The 18853-nt window shown below is 56.1% G+C and overlaps 5 protein-coding genes across 5 annotated transcripts; 3 read left to right on the forward strand and 2 right to left on the reverse strand.

The window, feature by feature from the left end:
- Positions 1 to 501: 501 nt before the first annotated feature.
- ColSpa_07247 (uncharacterized protein) lies at positions 502 to 6813 on the reverse strand (the record flags this gene model as incomplete). Its single annotated transcript, XM_049273459.1, has 1 exon — positions 502 to 6813. The coding sequence occupies one exon, from the start codon at positions 6811 to 6813 to the stop codon at positions 502 to 504; it is 6312 nt and encodes a 2103-aa protein (XP_049129416.1).
- Positions 6814 to 6898: 85 nt separating this feature from the next.
- On the reverse strand, positions 6899 to 7153 carry ColSpa_07248 (uncharacterized protein; the record flags this gene model as incomplete). Its single annotated transcript, XM_049273460.1, has 1 exon — positions 6899 to 7153. One exon carries the CDS (start codon positions 7151 to 7153, stop codon positions 6899 to 6901), a length of 255 nt encoding a protein of 84 aa, XP_049129417.1.
- Positions 7154 to 9087: 1934 nt separating this feature from the next.
- On the forward strand, positions 9088 to 10270 carry ColSpa_07249 (deoxyhypusine synthase; the record flags this gene model as incomplete). The annotated part of the gene is made up of 3 exons (XM_049273461.1): positions 9088 to 9306; positions 9351 to 10139; positions 10199 to 10270. 3 exons carry the CDS (start codon positions 9088 to 9090, stop codon positions 10268 to 10270), a joined length of 1080 nt encoding a protein of 359 aa, XP_049129418.1.
- Positions 10271 to 11772: 1502 nt separating this feature from the next.
- On the forward strand, positions 11773 to 13404 carry ColSpa_07250 (peptidyl-prolyl isomerase CWC27; the record flags this gene model as incomplete). The annotated part of the gene is made up of 1 exon (XM_049273462.1): positions 11773 to 13404. The coding sequence occupies one exon, from the start codon at positions 11773 to 11775 to the stop codon at positions 13402 to 13404; it is 1632 nt and encodes a 543-aa protein (XP_049129419.1).
- Positions 13405 to 15364: 1960 nt separating this feature from the next.
- ColSpa_07251 (heat shock factor protein) lies at positions 15365 to 17629 on the forward strand (the record flags this gene model as incomplete). Its single annotated transcript, XM_049273463.1, has 3 exons — positions 15365 to 15792; positions 15887 to 16818; positions 16854 to 17629. 3 exons carry the CDS (start codon positions 15365 to 15367, stop codon positions 17627 to 17629), a joined length of 2136 nt encoding a protein of 711 aa, XP_049129420.1.
- Positions 17630 to 18853: the final 1224 nt, after the last annotated feature.

Genomic DNA, 18853 nt, shown 5'->3' on the forward strand with positions numbered 1-18853 from the left:
GAATAATATCAGCGACACTGGGGGCATCTAGGGCCAGAGTGGGAGAAACGAGGAGACAGTCACTTGGATAACTTGAACAGGGTGTGCAGTATACAGAGCATTCCCCTGAGATGTCCATGTGTGATTGTGTGCGCTGTAGCCGCTGATAGGTCTCTATAATTCTTGATATTGCCACCGGAATGTTGAACCCACGGCATGATAGTGACAGGGGAAGACACACTTCTCATTAGCGATGAACATGTCATTTCGGCCGCTCATTATACGGCCATCACATCGCGATTTCCCCGGGCATATACGGACATCAAATATTGAATAGCTTAAAATCTATTGAAGCTGACCTTCTGCTTTGTGCATTCGAAAACACTATAAATACAAATCTCCTTTCCTCCATCTACAAATCCCCATTGCTCCTAGTGCTCAAACTAGAAAGCCCATCAACACCCCGTTCAAACAAATTCTTCATTGTGATACATGGTTTTTCAACATGGGCGCCCGTTGCGCCTACCTGCCGTAGCGATCCGGCTGTCTACCATAGCCGTCATGCGGGCGCAGTTGGCGCTGGAGCATCTCCTGCTGTTGTATCTCCCGGGGATCTCTCGGATCCCTGGGGTCGCGCATTTGCATCTCTCGTGGGTCCGGAGGGTAGGGTCCGGGAGGAGGGCCACGTGCGTCATATCCTACAGGCGTGTAGCTTCGCGGCGGCATTTGGTCCCGAGGATCTCTAGGCGCGGGCGTGGATGCGTAGCGTGGCGGGTAAGCCTGCTGCGCTTGAGGTGGCATCGGCTCTGGCGCTCGTGAAACCGGAGGGTATCTCCCTTGCATCGCGTGCTGATGCTGAGGGGGAATCTGGCTATACATGGGCGCGCCTCTATCGTCGCGCATCGACATGTGATGGTGAGGCGGCGGCGGCTGCTGCTGCTGCTGCTGTTGCTGCTGCTGAGGCGGACCAGAGGCCCAAGACTGTTGTGGAACGGCCGGACCCGCTGGAGGTGCTTTCTGAGTCGACATGTGCGGCGAAGCCCAGTTCTGTGGAGGTGGCGCTTGTTGAGGCTGTTTCGGCGGCGGCCCGTGAGACGCTGGTGGCCACGAGGACTGTTGCTGTGGTGGTTGCGGCTGGCCCATGGCGTGTCCCTGGGGCCCGGGAGGCCATGCCGATTCCCGGCTTTGTGGGGGTGGCGGCTCTCGCCTAGAGGCCGACTGATGAACTGCGTATTGGGGAGGTGGCGAGCCAGCGTGAGTGGCAGGGGCACCATATCCGGAGTAGCCAGTCTGGGGCTGATAAGCATCCCTAGGAGGTTGCGATTGCGGCGGGTAGGGCTGCGCAATTTGAGGCGAGTTCGTCGCCTGAGGTTGGTACTGCCGGTAGTAGTCACGCTCAACTGCTGCCGCCGCATCATGCGGAGATGCGATAGCCGATCTTGGCGCGCTCATATGCTGTGCCTGTGGCGAAGCCGTGTATGTCGGCTTCAGGGGAGGCATTGCAGACGCCGACGGGGCATTTCGACCATAGGGATATGCCTGAGGAGGTTCCCGCTCTGGCCGCAGCGGGGTCGGGGCCGGAGGAGCAGGGCCTCTTGACATGCTCTGTGGAGGAGGCGTCGGTGATGGCTTCATTTGGGTCATGTCGTTGAGACGCTTCGGTTGAGGAGGGGGCGTGGGTGCGGCGGCTGCGGCAGCCGACGGAGGATCGTCGTTCAGTAATGACATGATGTTAGATGTCTTGCGCTCCGAGGCCGACGGGCGAGATGCCATAGCCGCTGGGGGTTGCGGCTGCTGAGGCGGGGTGCTGTAAGAATCCATGTGGGTAGGCATAGGACGTTGCGCAGCAATGGGTCGCTGGCCAGGAGGGGTCGAGACGGCCGGCTGGGGGTCTCCGAGCAAGCGTCCACCCGGTTGCGGCATGGGCTGGCCGTAGCTTTGTGGCACTGGGGTCGCTGTAGGCCGAGGCGGTTCAGCAGGCTGTCTCGACACGGCCGGAGGTTCGGAACGAGGCGGCGGCACGTTCCGGGCTGGCTGCTGGTTGTATGAGAATGGCTCATAGTGGTGGTGCGGCGGCGTCATCTCAGGCTCTTGCTTCAGCCGTGTGCGTTCAGTCGGGCGCAAGTGTTCCTTGGGCTGTTGCGCCTCCATCTTCTGCCTTTCCATCTGTTGCCTCTCCATCTGTTGTCGTTCAGTCTGCTGCCGTTCCATTTGCTGTCTCTCCAGCTGCTGTCGTTCGATCTGCTGTCTCTCGATGGCTTGTCTTTCAAGCTGCTGCCGCTCCATTTGCTGCCTCTCGATCTGTTGCCTCTCGATTTGCTGCCGTTCGATTTGCTGCCTCTCAATCTGTTGCCTCTCAATTTGTTGCCGCTCCATCTGCTGCTGCTCCAGTCTTTGTCGCTCCATCTGCTGTCTCTCGATCTGCTGTCGTTCGATGGCTTGACGTTCCATCTGTTGCTGCCTCTCTGCCTGTTGTCGGTCGATCTGCGGTTCAGGCTGTGCAGGTTGGATGGGTTGTGCGGCAGCCAGAGGTCGCTGCTGAACAGGTTCGGCGACCGGGGTTGCAGATGGCTTCTGAGAGATCCTAACTGGCGGAGGGGGTTGCGTCGATTCTCGCTCCCTCTCTTGGAAGCCAAAGGCTTGCTGAGGCGGCGCTCTTAGGGGACGGGCAATAGGTGATCCAGACTGCGTGACAGCAGGTTGAGCCACTGGATTTTGCTGTTGAACTGGCACCGGTACTTGTTGAGGAGCCTGTGGAGGAGCCTGTGGGGGCGCTTGGGTAACAGCTGGAGCGGGCGGAGGCGCCTGCGCCAGAGGCTGCTGCTGCTGCGGTTGAGACAGTGGTGCCGGAGTAATGGGCATCGTAAAGCGACCAAACGGTGGGTTTCCAGGCTGCTGGACTGGAGTCTCAACCTTGGTTGCTGGCGTGTCGCTCGGCGGCTCAGTCGTCACGGGCGGTACGGGAGTAGCAGGCGCAGAAGCCAGAGGCCGGTGAGACGACGCAGGTGTCGAGTCGTACTTTTTGCGCCCGCCGACAGTTGGCGGTGGTGGATCAGGCAGCTTCTCCCCTCTGCTTCGTTTCCCGTCCGCTTCAGCAGCGAATTGCTCCCACTCTGTCTTGCCCTGGTCTCTCTGTCTGACAAAGTAGTTCTTCACCATGACAGCTGTCTTCGAACCCATGTGTCCCGCAATAGCTGCCCAGTCAGTACCAAACGACTTCAACAGGCCTGGGAAGTCGTTTGCTTCCGAAACACTCCAGTAACTTGACGCCTGACTTTGAGCACGGCGTTCGGGCTGTGGTTGAGCGATGTCGAACGTTGCTATGGTGGGTTGCGCAGGAGGTGGTGGCGGCTCCGGCCGCAGGGATGGAGGCGCCATTACTTCGGATATCGCTGAAGGGGGAATGGGAACGGGACGCTCCTGGACCACCAGAGGTGGCTGTTGAGCGGGAACAAACGGGGGCTGGACGGCCGTTGTTGGTACTTCGGGCTGTGATGGAAGACGGGCCTCCGTCGGCACGGGTGGCGGTGGCTGAAACTCGGTGTTCTGGACCCTCGAATTCGAGCGAGACCGCCCCTTGCCTGAAGTTGTTGCTGGAGCCGCAGCAAGAGTTTGTTGTGGCTTGGCGGCCTTGGGCTCCTTGTCTTTCGCAGATCTCCTCCCTCTCTTCCTGCCGTCTGGCTTCTCGGGATCTCCTTTAGCTCCACGACGACCAGGTGTGCCAGCAGGTGTTGCATTGTCGGAATCCGTAGGGGGTTGCTCAAAGCCCCATGTTGGGGCAGCAGCACGGCGCGGCCGTCTCCGTTCTCCGTTCTCGCCATTCTCCTGGTTCTCCTCGCCCTCGTTTTCGGCATTGCCCAGCTCGGAGACCAAAGCGCTTGACCGCGTTTTGCCTCTACCCTTCTTCCTGCGCTTGGGCTGCTTCTTGAGCTTCTCTTTGAGGTTGAGTTCCTTCTTCATCAGGTAGTAGTACTGAATGCAAGTACCGAAATTGCGTTTCGGTATGTTCTCAGCAACCACGCCCCATTGCTTCGGGTTAGTCAGATACCTCTTCTCGAAGAGTTCGGCCTCTTCGGGTGTGAAGTTGTTGATTGGTGGCAAAATCTGCCAAGCAGGGACAAGTTTCTCCACAGGCGTGAAACCGGTGGTGTCCTTGAAGAACTCGGCGTCGCGATCCTCCTTTGTCCAATACATCTCGGGGATGACCGCCTCCTTTTCACTGCGATACTTTTCTTGCATGGCGCGCTGCTCCCTTTCCTTACGTTCCTCGTCCTCTCTCATGGAAGCTTGCAAGACTCTTTCCAGGTCGCGCTCGCTTGCATACCTTCTACCAGCTCCCCTCCCTTCTGGCTTGAGTTCAGGTGGAGGTGGAATGGGTACGTGCTTCTCGGGCGTCGGCAGACAGCTGATGAATGTCTCTCGGCTCTTGACAGCAATCGGATCGCTTGAGACTGTGAAGTCAAGATACTTAACGTAGTTATCAGCGTAGTCCTTGCGCGCAATCTCCTGCCCCGCCATCTTTTCCAGAGAAATCTTATCGAGTTGCTGCAGGATGAAGTCATCGATCATAGGGTCTGAATCGAGGGATTCCAAGAAGTCTCTGTCCCGGTTCCATGCCCGACAGCTGTAGTCGGGTAGACTGTCAATGGGAGGGGTTGCCGAGTACTGTCGAATCGTATCAATGAGCATTGCATCCGCATCAGCGTCGTCCGATTCCGTCGAGTTGTCTTCGTCGTCGTCCTCCATTTGAGAAGGTGTGCTAGGCAGAGCCTTGTCCCCTTCGATGGTCTCAATCGGCACACCGGATGGCTGAAGATGCACAGATTGGCCGTTGGTGACCGGTTCCTTTGATGCCTCGCGCTCGACGACTGCTTTTGCAGGCGGGTTTTCGGGCTCGACCGCATCCTCCATGGCAACATCGGCGTCCTTTGCTGGTTCGGAAAGTCGAGGAGGAGAAGGCGCAGAAATAGGGGCAGGCTCGTCAATATCCATTTCCTCAGTCTTGGGCTGCGGTTCATGGGGGACGATATCAAGCGGGGGCCTTTCAGTCTTTTCGGCATCGGGTTCCGGTGCATTTTCGGCGGTATCCTCGGCGGCCACTGCTGCAACCTTCTCAATGGGCTTGTCGACAAGCTTCTCCTGGGTGTCTTCAATGGCCTCCTCGGTAGGCTTCTCGGTAGGCTTCTCGGTAGGCCTTTCCACAGCCTTCTCGGCAGGCATTCCAAACTTTTCTTCAGTGTCTTTATCCACCTCCTTTTCGGCCTGCTTTGCGGTCTCCTTGTCGGTTGTCTTGTCTATCCCCTTCTCAACGATAACCTGCTCGGGCTCTTTTACAACTACAGGTTCTGGCACTGGTGCAGCTTCAATTTCAGGCGCGGCAACAGCCTGCTCTGGCGAAAACTTGGTGGGCAGAACAGGACTCGGGACTTGTGGCGTCTTTTCGCGCTGTTCGACAACGGGGGATTTGGCGGGTGTTTCCTCCTTGACAGGCTCAACGATATCGGGGACCGGACCAAGCATATCGACGAGGCCCTCCGATTCGGTGACAAGCGCAACCAAAGCGTCGTGTGAGACTTTTGCATAGCGAGCAATGATCTTGTCCGGGGCATTGTCGGCCGCCCCGCGCAACTTTTCCAGTTCCGCCTCTTCCTTGGCGATTTCCATAGCAAAGTATTCCCCGTAGTCTTCGTCGTCGTCGGATTCGGATGTCTGCTCAGATACAGGTGCCGAGGGTTCTTGCGGGGGCAATACAAACCGAACTTTTGGCACCGACATTCTGCTTTCCTTGGCAGGCCGAGGCAGCTCCTGCTTCTTCTCTGCAGAGTCTTCGTCGACGACAACTCTTTCAGCCGGGACAGGCTTCTCTTCACCCCGTGATGGGGGCCGATGCTCCTCATATGCATGGGCGTCGGTCCCTGCCATAATGGTATCCCTAGCGTCCGGGTGCTCTGAATCACGATCCATCGATCCTCTAGCCGAGGAACTGTCTCGTTCAGATTTGATGATGATTTCGCCAGGTTCGGGAAGGTTGAGCGACTTCACTGAGCCTTCAGTGGCGGAGTTGTGAGAGTCGGCCTTCGCATCACTACTGCGGGGACGCCTGTCATAATCGCCTTGTTCTGCCGGGACGCTGTCGTGGCGGAAAGGTGCCGGGCGTTGCTGCTGGGCGAAGCTCTGTGACCTCATGATCTTGGGCGACTCGGGGATCTTCTTCCCACCTAATGCGGGGTTTATCCACTGCTTGCTAGAAGGTCGTTGCTGCTTCTGCTGTTGAGCACGGGGACCCGAGGGGATGGGCGGGCTGCCCTCTACGAGGCTCATTCTGGCTGGTCCGGTGGGAGGCACTGGGAAATCGCTGCCGCCGCCGCTGCCATGTCCTGCGGAGACGGGTCGTTCAGCGTTGAAGGCTCTCGGAGCGGTGGGGGGCAATTTACCGGTGCCCCCGATGATGGGTGATCCGTCGGCGGCACCGACGTTCCTACTGGGGACCGTACCAAAAGCCGGCGCCGAGGGGGCCAGGGGTGGAGGTGACACATCCTTGGTGTTCGGTGATGGTGCTTGGGAAGACATGCCTCGGTCGCGTTCGCGGTCGACCTTGGGCCTCAGTAACTCACGTTCGCGAGGGTCACGGTCGTCTCGGGGGTCTCTGCGAGCGTCTGAGTCGATCCATCGGTCGCGATCTCGTTCGTCTCGATCACGGCCCCAACGCCCTTCCTGGGAGCGGCTGCGGGGTCCGAAGCGATCACGGTCATCGTAGAAGCCGCCGCGTCCTCTACCTCTGTCCCAGCCGCCACGTCCTCGGTCTCTGCCGCCTCGGAAACCACCGCGAGCCATGCCGAAGGGGGATCGGAGTTGGATGAGCCAGCGGAAGGCGGACCGCCGTCTCTGGAGCCCCGCCTAGATCTCTCGGCATCAACGCCTAAAGGGGGGTCTCGGTCGCGGAAATCCCGCGGAGGTGGTGAACGTCCTCTCCCTGGCGATCGTGGGCGTCCCCGATAACTCTCTCTCTCTCGGCGATCCCAGTCTCGCTCACGTTCGCGACTTCTCTCATCTCTATACGGTCCATCGCGTCGGTCCCTAAAATCGATATCGCGATCTCGGCCACGGTCCCTGCTGTCATCGCGAACCCAGCCACGCCCGCGACCTCTGCCCCGTCCTCGAAAGTCGCCAGCATAGCCGCCGCCACGAGGGCCACTGGGAGGGTCTAGAAGTGCCTTGGGACCCCGCGGGGGGTCACGGGGAAGGTTGTCGCGGAACGAATCTCTATTGTTCTGAAAGGCCGAAGTGTTGGAACGCGCTTCGGCGGAGGATCGACGGCGGTCGCCATCACTGTACTGCGATGCGCGTTCGTAGCGATCGGGCGAGCGGTCGCGAGGCGATCTCGAGCGACGATCCCCACCGTCATACCTCGAGGAATATCTCGAAGCCCTGTAGAGATCGTGATTAGCATGGAAGGGTCGCTCGACGAAACGCCTCGCATCCGCATGACGCCTCATGTGGTCATACGGAGGGCGCATCTGGATGTTAATTGTGTCCTTGTTTTGACTCGACGGGTCTCGAGCGATGCCAACTCTGGGTCGGGCATGCGTGTGTGGGTTTTGAATTGAATGTTGATCTCAGGGTTGGGTTTGTTGCTCTCGACTACTCACATCGCACTAGGCCGGGCGACAGCCCTTAAAGTTGCCTATGATAAAGATCCAATACCATATGTGTAATGATTGGGACGTGGAACCAGAGAACCTTGGTCGTCGTGGGTCGTTGAAGACTTTTGGAGTGGTCGGGTCCCAACCTCGGATAAGCGTCGCTGGGTGTGGTGTTCAGGAGGTGGGAAGGAAGCGGGAACCGGACACGGCGGGGAGTGGGTGCATCCGACGGCGGGTCGTCGCGTTGGCGTCAGGTATCCTGTCTGGAATCTGATTGTATCGATGGTCGAGGTTTCGAAGTGATGGGTGAAGGCTGTGGAGTGATTTTCGCGGGTAACGACTGCTTCGAAGTGCGTGGGCGTTGCGGGAGGGGGTCAGGCGTTCGTGTGTGTTGAAGCGCAGAAGATGCGACACCAACGCAGTCGGAGAGCAATCGTGTGATGTTGAAGGATTGAAGACGGTACCCCGGCCACAGGTTCAGCCTGCAAAATACGGTTCGCGTGCAGTGGCGCTTAATCGTGCTAGGCTCGGACGGGTTCAGGTTGGATCTCAAAATTCCGCTGGGGGCAGCACCAGGCCGCCAGCCTTTTACCGCCAGACACGCTAGACCCCTTCGAGTCTTTCTGCGGACCCCGGCACGTCGAGTGTTAGGTAGGCCAGCAGGGGGCTCTCTCTGCCTCCGAAATCTCAATTTCCAAGAGATGCGGTACGTACCGTGTCGACCTCCGTGCCTTGAATGTTTTCCACTGCCCAACTCACTCTCTCCCGTCTGTCGGTGCCCAGAGTCCCGTCCGTCTGTTCCAAGCCTGCCATTGCCGTGTCTCTGTGTCTTCCACCTGTCAACGCCTCCACCCCCAGCTCAGGCACACACCTATCAAGGCCCCATACACACCACACACCAAACGCCAGGCACACCACCCTACAGTACACGTTTGTTGCCGTGTCGCCTCACCATTAGACGATGAGGTCCGCTGGTGGGCACTTTCAAGGACGGCCTGGGGTGGGCCTTGTGCGCGCCGTGGCAGACCCTGCGGCCCTGGACTCCACCTTTCCGTCAAAATTCTTTGCAGAGTGGGGTCCGTTTTTTCAAACATCGCGACCGTGGAGTCATTGCATGCCCGCCCGGATGGAGCCATTGCACTTGGTGTGGATGGAACTTTCACAACATAATATTCGTGCCTCAATTATTGACGGGTTTGTCGCATCTTTTGTGACGGTCAAAGAGAGCCCGGGTTGATTTGAGACTGAGACAGGGTTCTTGTCTGATCGCCTTCCAGTTCGCCGGTTCTCGCGCGTTCCCACAATTCGTTGTACCTACCTCGCCTTGGATCGCCACTCCACTCACTGGTATGTATTCGCATTCGCCGGGGCTTGAGACAAATCTCATTTGTGATCCTTCCAACCGGGCTTCACCTACTGTTTTCTGATTGTGACTGCTTTGATAGCGCATCACGAAGCAAACAACATGGCGTCTCAAGAGAACCCCAACGCCCCACCGGCGGCAGCCACCGATGCAGTCCTTGTCGTGTCGGAGGAGATGCCTGAGGGCGCCCAGAAGGTCGAGGAGTTGGACTTTGATGATTTCAAGGGCCCCATTACAGCCGAGGGTCTGTTCAATGGCATGAGATACATGGGATTTCAAGCCTCGTCCCTCGCCGAGTCCATCCGGATCATCAACGACATGGTGAGCTGCTCCCACGTCTGTTCGTGATGCGACCCTACTGACAGGGGTCCAAGAGGGCATGGCGCGACCCAGAAACCGGCGACAAGACCACCATCTTCCTTGGCTACACCTCCAACATGATATCCTCTGGCATGAGGGGAGTCTTTAGATGGTTGGTCAAGCATAAGCACGTGTCCGCCATCGTGACAACGGCCGGAGGAGTCGAGGAGGACTTTATCAAGTGTCTGGGCGACACTTACATGTCCTCCTTTAGCGCCAACGGCGAGGACCTGCGCAAGAAGGGCCAGAACAGAATCGGCAACCTCGTCGTCCCCAACTCCAACTACCGCGCCTTCGAGGACTGGGTCGTGCCCATCTTTGATAAGATGCTCGAGGAGCAAGAGGCTAGCAAGGGCACCGAAGAGGAGATCAATTGGACGCCCTCCAAGATGATCCACAGGCTAGGCAAGGAGATTAACGACGAGCGCTCCGTTTACTACTGGGCGTGGAAGAACGACATTCCCGTCTTCTGCCCAGCGCTTACGGACGGAAGCTTGGGAGACATGCTATACTTCCACACCTTCAAGGCCTCACCGAAGCAGCTCAAGTGTGATATCGTCGAAGACATTCGACGTATCAACACCATCTCCGTTCGTGCGAAGAGAGCAGGCATGATCATTCTGGGTGGCGGTGTTATCAAGCACCACATTGCGAACGCATGCTTGATGCGCAACGGTGCCGAGTCGGCTGTGTACATCAACACTGGCCAAGAGTTTGACGGAAGCGATGCTGGTGCCAGGCCAGATGAGGCTGTCTCTTGGGGTAAAATCAAGATTGGAGCCGATGCCGTCAAGGTATGTCACCGAGATGAGTGGAAGTGGAATCCGAGCCCATTGCTAACATGCGTCTCTAGGTCTATGCGGATGCTACGCTGGTATTCCCATTTATCGTTGCAAACACCTTTGCCAAAGATCGTTCATCATAAATATCAGCAAGGAAAATAGAAATCATAAAGCGCACTATATCCAATACTCACGATGCGCCGTTATGCAGTCTCGGAAACTGTCGATCTCCCAGCAATGGTTGTTACGTTCTGCTTTCAACATCTGTGGTCTCACTCGCTCGTGTAGGCCCATACTTCCCAGTGGCACTGTTCTGGGGATATTCTTCGCTGTGTTTGATATTGTCTGCCTTAAACAATAGGGTAAATGCTTGAGAAACAGCACATGTCCCCTTAAACTCGGGATCCAAGGTTGGCGCCCTTCAAACCATGACTGTAATGCTGTGGACCCGTGGGACTTTTGCGGCCGGATGTATTCCCCCAGTGCTGCCCATTACACAATGTCTCGTTCCCTTCAGGGTGCTCGGGGCAGTGCTCTTCCTCTTCATCTCGATAATCAGACGCTTCCATTTCAGGGTTGGCTCCAGTTTCGTCAGAGCCGAAGAACCTTGCCAACATAATGTCGCTGCTGAGATGGTCGCTTAACGTAACGGACATTGTCTAGTCACATACTCCAAAAACATATGCCGTCCATGAAGGGGGATCTGAGCGGGAAATAATATGATAGCACACTGCTTCTTATTCGGCCTTTGCGCTGATCTAGCTCTCGGGAAAGCGTCCAAACGGGCACTGTAACTGAGTACTTACACACAGCGCACGACGAGGACCGAAAATAGTATGTAAGCACAATGTCGACTTTCAGGAAAGGCGCAACAAGTCAAAAGACTTTGTCTTGATCTGGAAGTCCGTACGGGAGGATCATTGTGTGCTAACATCGTTGCAAAACCGTTACAAGAGGGCAAAGTGGGTTTGGCGCTGCTCTGCAGCCATCTTCTCCCGAAACAGAGCTTGGCAGTTTTACAACGGGAAAGCTCTCCTGAAGAATAGGTTGTTCCTCCCATTCATCACAAAACAATCAATAATGGAAAAGTGCACGCATCAACAGCTTGATCCTTATAAGCGACGCCACGGATAGTCATAGATACTGCCATTCTTCATAAATACGAAAGGAAAAAGCGTGGCAGTAGCGCTGGACTCTGGGAATTAGAAACATCCCAGTGATGCTCCCCAGTGACGAACGTAGCGAAGCTTGTCAGGTCCACATTAAATGTCCCGGAGATACCAAAAGTCAACACAGATACCCAAAACTGGGCGTTCTAGGAGAGATCCATAGCTACTTGCTGCCCGGGCAAATTTATCAACTCGGCAGCCTCTCCGAATGGTGCTTGTTGTCGGCTCAACGGGATGGAACCAACGAAGAGGCACCGGATGGCATGACGTTGAGAGTAGACACACGTGACCTTATCGATAACAGGTGCAACCTTGGCCGACAACACAGGGCACGTCTAAGAAACTTTCGAATGTCGTAGCTGCCTCCACCCGTATCTCCACGATTCGACGTTGTATATATCAACCTCATCCTCCTCCTTTATCGCCTAAACACCCCGAAGTCCAATCTCGACGGGGCTTTGTCGCGGCCGGCTAAGATGTCGGCCATCTACAACCTCGAGCCGCAACCGACGGCTTCCGTCATCCTGCACACCACTCTGGGCGACATCTCCGTCGAACTTTTCGCGAAACAAACACCACTCACCTGCCGCAACTTCCTTCAGCTAGCCCTCGACGGCTATTACGACAATACCATCTTCCATAGGCTTGTTCCGGGATTTATTTTGCAGGGTGGTGATCCGACAGGAACCGGCAATGGCGGCGAGTCGATCTACGATGGAGGCGCATTCAGCGGCGAGCTGGACCCCTGGCCTATGGACGAACGACGAGGTCACAACGCCGGCCCGACGGGCATTGGCTTCAAGGACGAGTTTCACTCACGGTTGAAGTGGAATCGGCGTGGACAGCTGGGAATGGCAAACGAAAGCAAACCCGATACGAACGGCAGCCAGTTCTTTTTCACGCTCGACAAGGCAGAGGAGCTGAACAACAAGAACACTCTGTTCGGTCGAGTAGCCGGCGATACGATCTACAACCTGGCAAAGATGGGCGAGGCCGAAGTCACCCCAGGCACCGACCGACCGACGTATCCCGTCAAGATTACGAGCATCGAGATCCTCGTCAATCCTTTTGAGGACATGGTGAAGAGATCGAGGGTTGCGACTCAGGCTCCGAAGACGGTTGCCGTCGAAAAGAAGAAGAAGAGAAAGGGCGGGAAACAATTGCTTAGCTTCGGGGACGAGGAGGGAGATGCTGAGGAGGTCCCGGTCTTGAAAAAGACAAAGTACGATACGAGAATAGTGATGGACGTTGACGAGGAAGAACCAACTGAGAGACAGTCGACGAAGACCAAGTCGAAGTCCAAGGCAAAGGCCGACAGAGTGGAAAACCCGGAACCCCCACGTCAACCTGAGCCCGAACTCGCCGACGAGAAGATAACACCGCCGACGAAAGTGGTGCCAGACGGGGGGAAGAGCAACATTCCCATCCGGCTGCAAGAGTCCCCGTCGCCCGAGCCCCAAGTCCGGAACACCAAGTCCGCCCTTGAGAAGACTAACGAGGAAATTGCTGCTCTCAAGGCGTCAATGAAGCGGAGCTATCAGCCCGAACCGGTCAAGGAAACAAGGAAGTCGGCACTTGAAAGCATGATTCCGGAAACCTCAATTCGAGGCAGGAGGAGAAGGCCCGGCGGCAACGCGAATCCCCGCGACGATCAGCAAGCACTTGACTTTTTGAAAGCCTTCAAATCAAAGCTGGAGCAAGCTCCGGAGGACAAAAGCAACGGACCCAGCTCCGTTGATGACGATGTGACAGCCAGGGAGGAAAAAGCCGGGGACGAAGAGGCGGAACTTTGTGATCTGCACTTTATTGCCGATTGCCAGAGTTGCAAGGCGTGGGATCAGGCCGCCAAGGAAGATAGCGACGACGAAGGGTGGATGTCACACGCGCTGAGCTTCAAAGCGGACAAGCTGGGCAAGGATCTCAGTTATCGCAAAAAGGCTGAGGACGAGTTGGTTGTGATTGATCCTAGACAGAAGGCCCGGACACTGCAGGAGGAGAACAAGGCATCGCGAGAAGCCCGGAGCGGAAACTCCGGACGGGAATGGGATCAGGCACGAAACTCGAAAATGGCACGAGTTTCGGCTCTTGCGGGGAGAGGAGCCAGGTAGAGCATCGGGTCAATTGACAAGGATGAATGCGAGCCCGTAGGCATAGTTGCAGCAAACCAATGATACCCCCCTGAAATGGATCGAAGAATCGAAGATGAGTCTCTCATAGAGTTCGAGGTCGCGTTAGTCATTGTAATTCCTTGATGCTATTCAGACAATAATTGAACTGGGGCCGTGCAGGCAGGACTGAGATCGAAGAATAAGCTAGTCATCGGGGAAAAATGACGTTGCCAGAAGGAAGCTCTCCACCGTCCCCACATACTTCATCGAGATGGTCTCAAGAAAGGGCGGATGTCACCGAGGAAAAAACGGCAGTTCGGCCGAGTCTAGACCCTTGTATGCGTGTGTTGGAGTATAGGCTGGGTGGGAACATATCCCCCAAATTGGGACACTGGAGTCCCCCAAGTCCATGCTGGCGGCCACTGGGCACTGCTTGCTGTGCCGCTTGCTCCTGTCTCGAAGCCCAGATATGCTGTTTGTGATAGGATAGCGGGGCGGTCTGTACGGTTTACCAAACTATCTGCACGTGACTTTGTCGGTGAGCGTGGGCCTCTGTGTGTGTTCTGATTGGGCCGGACAATCTGTCCCGTTCCCAAGGGACCTGATCCTGACCAGTCGAGGTTCCCGCACAACCACGGTGCCCTTTGGGGTGCTCGGGAACATGGCTGTCTGGATGGGGCTCCCTGAAGGGAGCGGGCTCCTGAGCCTACTGCAGGCGTGCTTTGAATGTTCTCTCCCCAAGGGGTCTCCACTCAGGACCAAAGTCAGCCTTGAGCCTCCAATGTTGTGCCGTCTTGATAAACATTGATAACAGAAGCATATCATCCCACCACGTTCGGACCAGAGATGGCTTCAGTTCCAACTCAACCTTTGTGATTTCTTTTGCGATTTACCTTCTTACTCGTCCAGCAACAATAGCTTTTCACAGCAAACTTTTGTCATTGCCTCTGGGTGTCTCAAGTCCTACTAGGCGTAGAGAGACATCGTTTCCTGTGCCTTCTTACCACCAAGACATCCCATTATCCACCCCCACCACGAAAAAAAAAAAAGTTGTGTGAGAGAGAGACAGACGCGCTACGCCCGCAGCCAGCAGTCAGCACAGCACTGAGCACTGGGCACCACCACCTCAAGCACAAGCACAAGCACCGCTGACGCCTGACGCCTTGCGCCTTACCTCACTCACCTTGAATTACCTAACCACGACCTCACCTTTCCCACTCCAAAGAAGCGGAACCTCCCATTCAGAGCTTTCGCAACATCCTCCACGACCGAGACAATCGTATCCTTGCGCCGAAACCCAAGCCCGACTTATCGCGACAAGGGCTCCTTTGCCGACCTGTAGTTCCGACTATTGTTGTCGGTGTTTTCCCTTCACAACAGACTTCCTTTGCGAAAGCTACTGCCGCACTCCTGGCGATTGACTCAGGACCCCCAGCCTACCTTTCAATAGCCTACCGTGACAGGGACGGGGCCACGGGCGACGGCGACGACTGACAACGGCACCGAAGACCTATATAGACCGGCGACCGTACTCCTCCACCACGGCCTGCAGTCAGCGCGACCTCCCGACGACGACCCTTTTTCAATCCCAAGCAGAGCCGGTTCTGCGCATGTGACAAGCGCCTGCCCGATCCCACCTGCGCCATCCCGAACCGATTCATCGGACGTTGGTCCCATTTATTCGACAGCCGCCTTCAAAAGGCGGTTTGCTAGCCCTCGGTGAGGCTGTATCCGGCAACCGGCAGCCTGCCTCCACCGCCAACGCGGTCCGCGAAAAGCCAAACGAGCCTTGCTGAGTAGCACGTCCCCGCGACAGCTACTACGCTCGTCTCGAGGCCCTGCATCAGCCGGCGACTTGGCCGACAACAAACGGCCTTCGCCTCAACACCCGTTTACCTAGATGCATATTCCTATGTCTTCGAACCCCCGAAAGAGACCAGCGCCAGCAACAACGCCCACCATGCCGATGCCTCAAGTGCAACAGCCGTCGTTTCCCAGTCCTACGGGCGACCAGTTCCTGCGATGGGGAGGAGCGGCCGACGCAAATGGCCTCATCGACGGAACCGCGGGCCACGCCATCAATTCGTATGGCATTGTCCCCGGCCAGCAACAGCCGTTTGTGCAGCCCACACCAAGCCCTAACAATGCGCTTGCACGGAGGCAAATGAACAGAGCACTCGTTCCCACCGGTGTGAGGCAGAACTTCGACTCGCCAACTGACCCTTGGTCTTTTGGCGGTGAAGACTCTGCACTTTTGCAACAACAAGCAAATGGGAATATAACTGATACCGACAACATCGAAGTCTTGGAGGAGATGGCCCGGAAGGCCATGAGAGAGGCCCAACAGAAGCGGAAGCAGATTCCGCCGTTCGTGCAGAAATTGAGCAGGTCAGTTGGAAGCTCCGCCTCTCAAAGACGCTGAGAATGCGCCTTTGGCAGGTGGGGAAAATTGAAAGATGACCACATACTGACATGTGCTCAGCTTCCTGGATGATGACAAGAATTCGGAGCTGATTCGGTGGTCCGAGAAGGGCGACTCGTTCATCGTCCTCGACGAGGATGAGTTTGCGAAGAAGCTAATTCCGGACCTGTTTAAACACAACAACTATGCCTCTTTCGTGCGACAGCTCAACATGTACGGTTTCCACAAGCGCGTTGGCTTGTCGGACAACTCGATGCGCGCAAGTGAGCGGAAGAACAAGAGCCCGAGCGAGTACTCGAACCCGTTCTTTCGACGAGGCCACCCGAACTTGCTCTGGCTCATCAATAAGCCCAAGGGCGGCAACAAGGGCAAGAAGGGCGCCAAGAACGCCGAGGTTGAGGGCGACAGCGAGGAGGACGCTGTCATCGCTGAAGACACTATGGGCCAAGGCTTCGGAGCTGCTAGTGCACCTGCCAGCAAGGCTTTGCCGTCCTCTGGCGACATGCCCCTTCAGAAGAAAGAAATGTTGCTGATTCGTGAAGAGCTGGCCAAGGTGCGAGAGCAACAACGCATGATCATGACGGCCATTCAAAGGATTCAACAAGACAACTCTGCATTGTACCAGCAAGCAGTCGTTTTCCAGAGCCAGCACGACCGCCACCAGAACTCGATAAACGCCATCTTGAACTTCTTGGCCAATGTGTTTAGGAAGACACTTGAGGACCAAGCCGGACCCCAAAGTGTCAATGATCTTCTGGCGAGCATCATCCCGAATAGCAACAACGCCAACTCGGTCCCACAAGGAAGTGTCGTCGACTTGGGCGACTACGTCCAAGCAGCACAAAACTCGGCCAGCAATACTAACAACAATATGAACCTTGCTAAGCGCAGGCATGCGATCCTGCCTCCCATGCCAAATGCGCGCGCCAACACGGTTTCGCCATCTCCGGCGTCCAGCTCATCCACGCCTCAGCCGTACAACCGCGAGATGGGTACGGTCACGGAGCTCTTTGATACACCCCTGGAGATCAGACCACACCCACCAACTACTTGGCGCAAGAGCTCGAGACCAACCCCCACGAGAGCATGATGAAGATCATCCACGATACCAATGCTAACAACTCATCCGGCATTGACCTCCCTCACGTCGTCAACAACACCCCTGCGACGATGAGCAATGACCAGCGGAACAAGATGCTCAACGCAATGGCTGGTCGATCGGCCACACCCTCCACCAACGCTCACCGGCCTGCCAAGCCCTCGGTCTCGGCCTCTCCCAATCCGCCTGCGCCATCAGTCACCGCAACCCCCGAGACACCACCCCCCATGCCTGCCGCCTCAGGCCTTTCACTGTCACCCATCATGGGTTCCGCCGCGCCACCACCTTCACTGCAGCAGATCAACTTCAACCAGGAAGATCTTGCCGCGCTTCATCGCATGCAAGAAGAACAGGCCGCAAAGTTGGACCAACTCTCGAGTATGCTCGGACCACTCAGCCCGTCTGGTCGCATACCCGGCATCGATGAAAACGGGAATGTGAACGGCTACTTTGACGGTGATCTGGACATCGACCAGTTCCTGAATCCTGATGCTTTCCAAGGTGAGAACACCTATCCAAACGTCAACTTCAACGGCGACGGCAATGACTTCAATTTCACTCTTGACGGATCTGTTCCAAACAACGGCGGCACCAATGTCAACAGCACGCCGAGCTCTACAGGAACCGAGGAGATTCCGCGGGATAACTTTGACGGACTCAACGGAAGCCCTGACCGCGGTAATAAACGGCGACGGGTTGGTTGACGACTGATGAAACGAAGGACCATGTATCTCTTGGTGCCTTTTCATGACTCTCCTTTCGCCGGCACCAAACGTTTTGGTGCACGGTCTTGAATCATCTTTGCTTAATGACACAAAACGGCGGGTGGTCTTCTTTTTTTCTTCCGTTTGATCTTCTCTCGCTTCAGGCAGATTCTGGGAGGCAGCTGGGTTTCGTTGCTTGCGTGTGGAAGAGCATGATATCCAGAAACAAATGTTTCTTTTCTTTTTCCTCTTCACCTTACTGGTTTTGGGAACAATGGTGGGGAGTCGAAGGAAGGAGTTTGCGTCGAGGGAACAAACACACAACAAACACTATGTATGCCCTTGATGAGCGGGTGAGTGGTTCACTTGCTGGGCTCTCTGCACTCGGGCATGATTGAGATGATGAAAAACATCCCGAGGTTATTTTTTTTTTGTAAGAATAGACTCGCCGGTTCGGACGGGAGCTCTTCAAACGCTAGTCTCGATCAACAATGTCTGTCTGGCCTAACGTGACATGCCGTGTTTTGTGACATTTGGTCCGGAAATCACGGCTCAGTCAGGTGTACGGATTGGTTTTGGTCAATCATCAACATGCGAGCACGGAAACGGCACTGGACACGATGGTAAGAACACTTGAGATTGACTTTGAACGGGCACGCTGCTCAACCGCGCAGGCGGCGTTCCTCCACTAGACAGCAAGTGAAATTTGCATGCAAGCAGCTACATCATCACCATTTGCGACACTTGAGGAACATCGTGTAAGAAAAGGGGCAGGCAGCCAAAGGTCAACGCGGTCCAGATCCGTCTCACGATGCGTCGCCTTGATGGGGCCTATCGAGCCACTCCAACGACTTTAGATGCTTGCAAGGCTTCCAACACTACGTGACTACGTAAGAGCCTAAGCACCCCTGACGACCGTCCCAGCCGATTAGACTAATCAAGGTTCTGCGCTGCAGCTGTCGAAAACCGAAGAACTTCTACTTGCAGTATGTGCCCCTTATCTCAGCCTGACCAGTCCCAAGGTTCTAGAATCTCGGAGCGGAGTTCCGCCTCTCCATGACACAAGCGGCGGGCACGAGTCGGGGTTTGGTGAGGAGCGGGCTCCATAAGGGGGGTTGACATTGGGTAGTAGCCTTTGGCAGTCGTCATTCAGCCCCGGAGATGCGTTAGTTTGGGCGAGGGGCGTCCAAGGCGGCGGAAAGTATGTCGCAGCCGGTGGCTAGC

Source organism: Colletotrichum spaethianum (genome assembly GCF_022836535.1).
Source record: "Colletotrichum spaethianum MAFF 239500 DNA, contig18, whole genome shotgun sequence".
NCBI lineage: Eukaryota > Fungi > Ascomycota > Sordariomycetes > Glomerellales > Glomerellaceae > Colletotrichum > Colletotrichum spaethianum.